The following is a 10,653-nucleotide window of genomic DNA, read 5'->3' on the forward strand; positions in this document are numbered from 1 at the left end:
TATAAAATAAACCAAACCTTTACATGGCTAATATTTTTATTTTAAACTGATTATTTTAGATCTACACCACCCCCTTTCAATTGGATGGAAATTTCATTCGTATCCAGCTCAATCGGATAATTTTTGTGTTTACATGAAGGCTTTTCAATCCAATCGAGCAATCAGTTGGATTATAAACAGATTATTTGGTTGCATGTAAACATGGCTAGTGAGGGACAGTGTGAGGACAGCAGCCAGGCAGGCATTTCAGATAAAGCAGGTAAGAATTAAAATTTTCTGAAAGGAAGAATGTTTGATATGATACACAGTGTACAAATATATAAGAGTATATTATGAATATCAATTTCTGTGCAGATGTGCATTAATTTTAATAAAGCAATATTACACAAGCAAGAGTGTTGTCGGGCCCTATATCACCATGGCTGTGATTCGGTCGCAGTGCCGCAGGTAATCACAGACGTGCTGATTTAGGGCCATACAGCATGATTGCAGATTAACAAACAAGTAGATAAAAAATTTAGGAAAAACTAAGGACTGACACACACACACACACACACAAAACGTGCATGGAACTACTTTCTTGCACCATGGATCAGGATCTGCTGTTGCTAGATCAAAAGGTGCACCCAAGCTCTTGTTACTAATTCAGAAACATCACTTCAAAACAAATAATGACGGCTTAGACTGTTTCTTATACATTACTGGAGAACAAGAATGTATGTGTGTGTGTGTTTGTTAGAGAGAGAGAGAAAGAGTGAGAGAGAGAGAAAGAGAGAGAGAGATTGGGTGTGTGAGATTACCTGCGTCTGTCGTGATTCCCAAGCAGAGATGAACAGTAAAGCTATAGCTGTTTAATTCTATTTTTCAGATGTAGTAGTCTGTAGTGTTAGTCAGCATGATGAAGGTAATGTCATCTTGGTCAGATATACATCCTATTTTCTCTGTGTAAAAATAGCCATCTGAGCAGGGTTATACCTGCCTATTTCGCGGTTGGTGGTGGCAGTGCGCAAGAGTCATTCACTATAGAAACCATACTCCCCATTGCCATGTTGAATGTTTGTTTACTTCTCCTCCCAAGGCGGACACTCCAGTATCCAATAGTATATGGTAAGTGTATGTGTGATTACTCAGTCTGTTGTGTCTTTCAGCTGTGATAAGCCTTAATGCTGAAGCTGTTAGTTTAACTGTATTTCCCTGCTGTAGCGTAGTAGTAATCCAAGCAATCATGGAGTGAGAGGCAATTGCCGATGACTTCAAAGAAACCACTTGCTGACTGGCAGCGCTGACTCAAATGAAAATCAGCTCAACTCACTCAAACAGAAAATGAACCAAATAAGCACAATTGTCTGTCCTCATTTTATTTTTGTCATTTATTGTATCACTGAAATATAGCGGAGGTCAGATTCTCTTTCAAGAGACTTTTGTAATGACATAAACAATATGTAACACTGCTATAGAAAAAAAAAAAAAAAGTGATCCAGCACAATGTCATTCAAGTGTTATGTCTTTCCGACTTGGTATTACATTCAAGTTAAGTAGATAATCGAAGAATTTTACTTTAGTTGATGATGAATTATAAGATCACCACTTTAACTTTAAATTTAACTGTTATCTGTGTTATATTTCATTTGCAACACATTGTAAACATCACACACTGATAAAGAGATGATGATAAGAAAAGAGACAAGTTTGATTTGCATTACGATAAGAAAAGAGACTAGTTTGATTTGCATTAACTGCACATTACTACATGCATCATCAAATCTTCAGTGGCTCTCCACATGAAACACACCGCAACAGATTAACTTCTCCAGTTGAGGGTATCGTAAATGAAATGCAATGAAGAATGATGAATTAATAAATAAATTAATAAAAGTAAAAATGAAATGAGGAATGTACATGTCATGATAACCGTAACAGGATGATTGACAGGTCTGTGTACGGTGACATGTAACAGTGCGACTGAAGGGTCTTTGGTTCCAAGACGTGATTTAATGACATGATACCATGTCCAAATAGTTTTTTTATACACACTAAAAAGAAAACACTTTTCCATCACAAGTCTTCTGAATCGATCCAATTGGTTTCGGCCGAGAACAGACCACAATTTAACTCCTTTTTTACTATAAATACTGACATAAGCAGTCTCCTTGGCGATCATGATTTCAAGCACTAGGAAGTGGAATCGAGCTTGAAATCATGATCGTGCCTAGCAGGGACTGAAAACGTTCCAAGGAACAAAAACCGAAAACGAACACATTTTTTTTTTTTGCAGAACGTAACCGAAAATGAGAAGTCCTTTTCAATTGTTCAGGAGTGAAAACGTTATTTTTAAATGTTGGTAACCGGTTATTTGCATTCTGATTATTTTTTATTTATTTTTATGAAACAGTCTAAATGGTTAATTACAGTACATTTTGGTAATTACACCACTTCCTGTTGCCCAACAAATGAGGCTTTTCTCTTTTTAGTTGAACATGATAAGCATGTGCTTTGATTATGAGGGAAACTGCTGCATCACACATTTCTTTGCCTTCTGTGACATGCTGAAGACCATATAGACAACTGTATATACTGTACAAGCATGGTTAATCCATATACAAAGAAAAATATTGATATAAAAAGTAAATTTCTCAGTAGATACTATGCATTGATACAGATTTGATGTGGCCGGGTTATGACTGAAAAGCAGATCTGTAATTAAAAAATAAATAAATAAATAAATATTAAATATTGTTATGCTATAATGTTATTGCTTATTATCACTTATTTTGGTTGAGGCAAGTTCCTTATCTCGAGCGTGTTTTTCTAGACCAAGTCCCTTTAGTTTCTTGAGAGATCTGGTAATATAGAGACCCCTGTAATAGTTCAGGAACCCCCCATAAGGCCAAAAAAATTAGACTTGGGGGTGTACCCTGGTGTTTCTTTAACTGTTTCGCATGTAAGTTTCTCCAGTACTGACGGATCCCCCAGCATGAGTTCTTTAACTGTAATTACCACAAATTTTATATTTAAGTTACTGTACACTTCACAGCAGAATACACTGATAATCAGATTATATACAGTATTATCAAACATATAACGTGGTTTTTAGATGTGATAGGTAAGATGCGATCGGAAATGCAATTGCCGGCTATACTGTTTACATTGTAATGCAGCATGGGATTCTAATATTGTCATAGCATAGAACAGGGGTCGGCAACCTATGGCACGCGGAGGAGTAATCACTGGCATGCCAGCAACGGCGAGAGAGGAGGTGACTATTTTATTTATATAAATTCCGCACCAGCATTCCAATCAACATCTTGATGGAATCCTTCCTCATGATTATGCAGCATGTTTTCATGAGCTAAATGGGAGGATAAACACTATTAAAGTGTGACGAGACTCACTTCACTTTCGGTTAATCACGTGAATAAATGTGCCCGCTTTGCTTCAGTCAGGCTGTGCGGACGACAGCCTACATTCCATGTTTCATTAGTTTCTTTTTGCTATCAGAACAACACGTTGATGTAATAAGGAAAACACCACTATTAATCCTTGAGATTTACAACCCAGCATACAGGTACACTGTCCTTAAACCATGGTCACACTTAAAATTACATTAAACGATTAAAAGAGAAAACACAGGGGGCCTGGGTAGCTCAGCGAGTAAAGACGCTGACTACCGCCACTGGAGTCACGAGTTCGAATGTCTCCGCGGTAATGCACTCAACAAGCCACGTGATAAGATGCACGGATTGATGGTCTCAGACGCGGAGGCAACCGAGATTCGTCCACCGCCACCCAGAGTCATTATACCACCACGAGGACTTAAAGCGCATTGGGAATTGGGCATTCCAAAATTGGGGAGAAAAAAAAAAAAATTGTAAACATAAACCCACATCATGGGCTACAAAAATCTGAGTCTATTCAAAATATAAATTAAACCTGGAAATAAAGTTTTAGATGTGATTCACAGAAAAGGGCTAAGTAGTTGATTGGCTTGTAATGCACGAATGGCTTGCCTCGTCACACTTTAATAGTGTTTAGTCTCCCATTCAGCTGATGAAAACACGCTGCGTGATCATGGGGAAGGTGTAGACTGGAATGCAGGTGCGAAAAACTTCAAATAAAATAGTCGGCTCCTCTCTCGCTGTTACTTAATTGCAAGTGATTACATGATTACAATGACATAATATAAGAAATATTTAAGATTCTACACAATTTTGTGATCAGTAATCAAATAAGCAAATTTGTGACATTACTGTTTTAACTCATTTTGCACAAAAGGACAGGCTTTCTTTCTTTAAAGCGCTTTCACAAGATGCTCTGTGAAGATTCACATGCAGGATCATGATTATATGATAATTATTGGGTTTTGCACAAAATTTTCACTCAAACTGTTATGCTGAAAATATCATTTGTAATGGGGCATCAGCACAGCCATTGACAGGAAATAGAAAGTTCTAAAAACCTAGCCCTTTCAATTTCCCAGCACCAGAAGTAGTTAGAATGAGTGACGGATGGAATGGGAGAGGGCTCAAGTGGACTAACTTTGTATATTCTTTATTTGACATCAGAAAATATGGCCGCATTGGTACTTCAAAACTGTCAGCTCTGACAGTAATGGCTTTAAACTTTTATTGAGTGATTGTTTGAACGTTTGTAACATAAAAAAAATAAAGTTATTGTGATGTTAAAAAGACTATTTGAGCAGCTGGTTCATTATGACAACCGCTTTAGTCCCTATTTGCTGGTAAACAGCAGCACGAATGCAGACTGCACCCACTGATTGTATGCTTCTGAGCATAGTCCAATGTAATCACAACGGTTTGATCGCATGTGCGAAAGGAATAAAACTAGAATACTAGAAAAATAAAACTAGATTTTTTTTGTCAATTTTCCTCTCCCAGTTTTCATAAATATTCCAAATTAGATTTTATTTATTTTTTAACATCGGAAAATTCTAAACACGCCCAAGTGTGCCTCACGCTGTTTTCTGAAGATTTTTATAGACAGCAACTGACTGAGGAGATCTTCATGTTACCATTACTGTGAGGTGAAAATATTACTTTAATTTATGATTGTTAGTACACCTAAATTACTAACATTAAATCATCTTTTATCTTAAAACTAAACCATCACTTGAGGTTAATTAATATGCACACAGTTAGTATGTACATAGTTTTGCAGGTATTTTTCTAACACTACATGTTAGCTCACTATCAAACAGTTGTAAAGTTAATACATGGATTCTATGTGGAGAAATATCTGTCTGACATAATTATTCAGTTCAAACAATGTAGACAGTCCCATTCCATCATCTTTCCTCGCATTCGTAACGATATGCAGAGATGAGACAATGACTCTATACGCAGGCTTTAATAGAGATGATGAAGGTGATACAAACTACGTGGAACAATACGAAGAACTAAATAATAAGACATCAGGAGACAAAGATCATAGGAACATAAGAACTGACAATAAGTGACTGAAACTAGAGGGCCTATATACAAACAGATGACTGATGAGGGAACAGGGAACAGCTGAGGAAGATGGAGAGCAGGTGAGAATCATCAACAGGTGCATGCTGGGAAGTGTAGTCTGTGAGCACAGAGGAAAACTAAACAGACACTGAAGTGAACTGAAATTGAGGGGGGAAAACATGAGGCAGTTCGTGACAGCATTAATGTCATTAATGCATTAGAGTTGCTGAGTGTTGATGCAGTAACGGGGGGGGGGGCACTTAATATAGTGACAAAGTCACTAAATTAGAAACAGTGTGAGGGTGAGTAAATGATGTGAGAAATTTCAGTTTTGTGTAAATTATTCCCTTAACTAATCAGATCAGAGTAAACTGGGGAACAAAAGACTAATTTGATTAGTTACAAGAAGCAGGCAGACCCACCTTCCCCCTTGCACTTGCAAAACAATTTTGAGTGAGAAAGTTGTGCCAAAAGTGTGAGTGCAATAAAAGGGAAAACAGGAAAATGTAATGTATATCGGATTATTTCTGGAAAATATTTTTTTTCTTGTGTTTACAACTTGATTTACACCTTTACAAATCTTACACATGTAAATCTTTTAAGCAGAAATTTACATTTATAGACCTCTGCTGTAAGCCTTTACTTGTAAACCATACTTGTATAGACTGAGAATTTATTTGGCTGAAGTGATGAAATGAATTGATGACAAAAAGGAATTGACACAGCATGTTTTTTTTAGATTTCTCGTACCTGCTATTGTCAAGATGTAAACAATACCTTGAGCTAAACTGAATAAATGCACATGTGTGTGTGTGTGTGTGTGTGTGTGTGTGTGTGTGTGTGTTATTTCAAGTGCATTTGCATATCTTTTCATGTTTGCATTTATCTGTATGCACAGCGTTTATTTAGCTTATGAAGATGATTTGTTTTGTTTTTTTTTTTTTTTTTTTTTCACGTAAACGTATAAAACAATGTGTTTTTACTATAATGGTTATAGGCTATAGTAATATGTCATATTATATGTCATACCGAGAGATAAACAGAAAGAAGTAAACATTTCTTAAACAATTACAACTATTCCTACAGGTTAACTTGTTAAAAAAAAAAAAAAAAAAAAAAAAAAGTACTTTTAAATGACTACTGACTTCAACCTACTTTTTTCTCTTGTTTTTGTGTGCTTCTTTCTGAATATTTTTATGACACATATAGAATTGTGGCAAATATGTTGATTTACTGAGGTGATCAATTGAAAATCCTGCATAAAGGGCATAGTATTATAAAGTTTTTCTTAATTTTTCTTTTAAAAGCAGACTTGGACAATAATTTCAAACTATGTACAGATTTTATCTATTCATCTATTTGGATAAGATGAGGTGAATTATTTTTTGGCGAATACCAGTAAAGTTTAGTGCATAAACAAGTGGATTAAGGATGGGTGGGACAATAATAAACTCAAGTGAAAGGACAATCGTCAACCCTATTGGAAGTTCCAAGTTAACAATCCGACTCAAAGTGACCTCAGAAATAATGGCAAATGAAAAATTTAAAAGGACCACTATGTGTGGAACACAAGTTTGATAAGCTTTGCTCTTGAACTGTGCTGAGCTTCTTTTACAAATTATAAGAATTTTAACATAAGAAAATAATATAAAAATCACAGGGATGATAATAGTTGTGATTAGTGTAAGAAAACCTGAAACATTAACAGAAATAGTGCTCACACATGAGAGCTTGACAACTTCATAATTATGGCAGTACACCTTCCACAATTTGTTACCACACATTGTCAGTCTGGCAGTTAAAAGAGCACCAGTACCAACAGAAATCACTGAATAAATCCAGTTTATAACTATTAACAAAGTTAGAACCCTGGGAGTTATTATGTTGTGGTATTGTAAAGGGTTACTGATTGCGACAAATCTGTCAAATGCCATTAACATTAATATTGTAGTCTCATTTGCTGCATACGTGTAAATGACAAAAGCCTGTAAGAGGCATGCTTCACGGGAGATTGTGTGTGTATCAGAAAGCAATTCTGTCAGTACCCTTGGGAAAAATCCAGCTGTACCATACACAGAGTTCATAGACAAACATGAAATCAGAATGTACATGGGCTGGTGCAATGTCCTTTCCAGAAATATTGCAAGAATAATAAGGGCATTCAACAATATGATGACACAGTATAGAATAAATCCCAAACCAAAGAGAGTATATTTTATGTTTCCAAGATTTTCAAACAACATGAAGTTAAAATAGGTTCCATTTTCCATTGTCTTTTAAACAAAGAATGTCTTCATTGACCTGAGAATGAAATTAGACAAAGTTATTAGGTTGTATAATATATAATATATAATGTATACTGTTATAAATATATATACAATATATAAATGTGAGTGATTTACTGTGTTATTTATTCAGTTGATTTAACAATATACATGCAAGATATCAATAAACAGCTATTAATACTTTTTTTTAACATCAGATAAATGTTTCAGTGCCCTAAAACCAAACATTACAAACGTCATTGAAATACCTTCTGTACTCTGTAATTACCATCATCTATATGGAAGTGTTGTACAGGAACTGTGGGTCAAAGCAGATGCTAGTTCTTTTATAGCATCTAACATGTCTCAGAAGACCTCCCTTTTGTGACTTATTTTGCATAGAAATAATGGATAGCTACGGCACTTTTTTAACACTTTATGAAATATTCAGGCAGCTCTGGGGGGGGGCAAAGGTGTATATATTTGCTTTGTTATTCTTTTTTTTCTGCAACAAAAAGTACATAGCAGGAAATTTGTAGGAAAGGACATTACAGAGAGATGCATGCACTATTTATAACAAATACAGTGCATTCAGAAAGTATTCAGACCCCTTCATTTTTTTTATTTTTTTTTTCACATTTTGTTATGTTGCAGCCTTATGCTAAAATGCTTTAAATTATTATTTTTTTCCACATCAATCTACACTCCATACCCCAGAATGACAAAGCAAAAAACAGATTTGATAACTTTGCAAATTTTGAAAAAAAAAACAAAAAAACAAAACTATCACATTGACATTAGTATTCAGACCCTTAACTCAGTACTTAGTTGAAGCACTTTTGGCAGCGATTACAGCCTCAAGCCTTTTTGGGTATGATGCGACAAGCTTTGCACACCTGGATTTGGGGATTTTCTGCCATTCTTCTCTGCAGATCTTCTTAAGCTCGGTCAAGTTGGATGGGGACTGTCGGTGGACAGCCATTTTCAAGTCTTAACAGAGATGTTCGACTGGGTTCAAGTCTGGGTTCTGGCTGGGCCACTCAAGGACATTCACAGAGTTGTCCCTAAGCCACTCTTGTGTTATCTTGGCTGTGTGATTAGTGTCATTGTCCTTTTGGAAGGTGAATCTTCTGCCCAGTCTGAGGTCTTGAGCACTCTAGACCAGGTTTTCATTAAGGATATCTGTATTTTGCTGCATTCAGCTTTCCTTCAACCTTGACCAGTCCCCCAGTCCCTGCCGTTGAAAAACACTCCCATAGCATGATGCTACCACCACCATGCTTCACCGTTGGGATGGCATTGCGCATGTGATGAGCGGTGCCTGGTTTCCTCCTGACATGACACTTGGAATTGAGGCCAAACAGTTCAATCTTCATTTCATCACAGTCTGAGAGTCCTTTAGGTACTTTTTTGCAAATTCCAAGAGGGCTTTCATGTGTCTTGCATTGAGGAGAGGCCACTCAGTGGAGTGTTACAGTGATGGTTGTCCTTCTGCAAGTTTCTCCCATCTCCACACATGTTCTCTGGAGCTCAACCTGAGTGACCATCAGGTTCTTGGTCACCTCTCTTACCAAGGCCCTTCTCCCCTGATTGCTCAGTTTGGCCGGGCGGCCAGCTCTAGGAACAGTCCTAGTTGTTCCAAACTTCTTCCATTCAAGAATTTTGGAGGCCACTGTGCTCTTGGGAATCTTCAATGCAGCCAAATGTGTTTTGTAGCTTTCCCCAGATCTGTGCCTTGACACAATCCTGTCTCTGCGCTCTGCAGGCAGTTTCTTTGACCTCATGGCTTGGTTTTTGCTCTGATATGCATTTCCAGCTGTGAGACCTTGTATAGGCAGGTGTGTGCCTTTTGCAAATCATGTCCAATCAATTGAATTAGCCACAGTTGGACTCCAATCAAAATGTAGAAACATCTTAAAGATGATCCAGGTAAATGGGATGCACCAGAGCTAAATTTCTAGTGTCATAGCAAAGGGTCAGAATACTTATGTAAATGTGATATTTCAGTTTTTTCTTTTTAATAAATTTGCAAAGTTATCAAAAATCTGTTTTTTGCTTTGTCATTATGGGGTGTGGAGTGTAGATTGATGTGAAAAGCATTTTAGCATAAGGCTGCAACATCTGAATACTTTATGAATGCACTGTACAATGCAGAGTGGGAGACACATAATACAAGAGTAACAGACACCAACAAATGAGCTGATTTCAGACTTTAAGTATGTTAAAATGTACATAAATGTAAATGCAAATCCGGACAGTTTAAATGATAGGTCTACAAACCCCCTGTCGAACCTGCAGGCCACTCATCTTTTATACTGTATATATATATATATATACACACACACATACATACACACACACATACATATACTGGATATGCACAAACACCAGGCATGTGCCATGGGCTTTGAGACTGGGCAAGCATCAAAGATTTTTAATTCACATCATTAAATGCTGTGTCCAAAATACATTATACGGTTGAGTGTAATGTTGCAGAAATTATGTAAATTGTTACCTTAGAACTCACCAGTCAATGAAAACAATTATGTCACAGTGGTGAAATTCATGACCAAATTGTTTTAAGTTCAGGACAGTAATATTGCTCTTATCACACAAATTAAAGATTGTCATATATTGAGCCAAGCATCTTTATGTCCATTAAATCATACAATGAACCATAGTGCCAGATGAGCTTGTTTTGACATACAAGAAAAAGAAAAGATTGCTAGTTAATAGTTTTAACATAATAGGCCTCACACATCACTCTTCCCCACAGTTCAGAAACACTGGAATGGACAGCAGCAATTAACTAATCTGACCACCAAAGACAGCAATCTTAACCTGAATGCACAAGGCAAATGTTACATAGACACGGCAGTCTACATGAACATCTCCATCACTTTGTTGTAAAAGTCGCTTGC

General features: G+C 36.5%; 1 protein-coding gene across 1 annotated transcript; it reads right to left on the reverse strand.

Moving 5' to 3' along the window:
• Positions 1-6,823: 6,823 nt before the first annotated feature.
• Positions 6,824-7,738, reverse strand: LOC127422012 (olfactory receptor 51L1-like). The gene has a single exon (XM_051665318.1). It carries the CDS (start codon positions 7,736-7,738, stop codon positions 6,824-6,826), a length of 915 nt encoding a protein of 304 aa, XP_051521278.1.
• Between the last annotated feature and the right edge of the window lie 2,915 nt (positions 7,739-10,653).

Source organism: Myxocyprinus asiaticus, chromosome 31 (assembly GCF_019703515.2).
Source record: "Myxocyprinus asiaticus isolate MX2 ecotype Aquarium Trade chromosome 31, UBuf_Myxa_2, whole genome shotgun sequence".
Lineage (NCBI taxonomy): Eukaryota > Metazoa > Chordata > Actinopteri > Cypriniformes > Catostomidae > Myxocyprinus > Myxocyprinus asiaticus.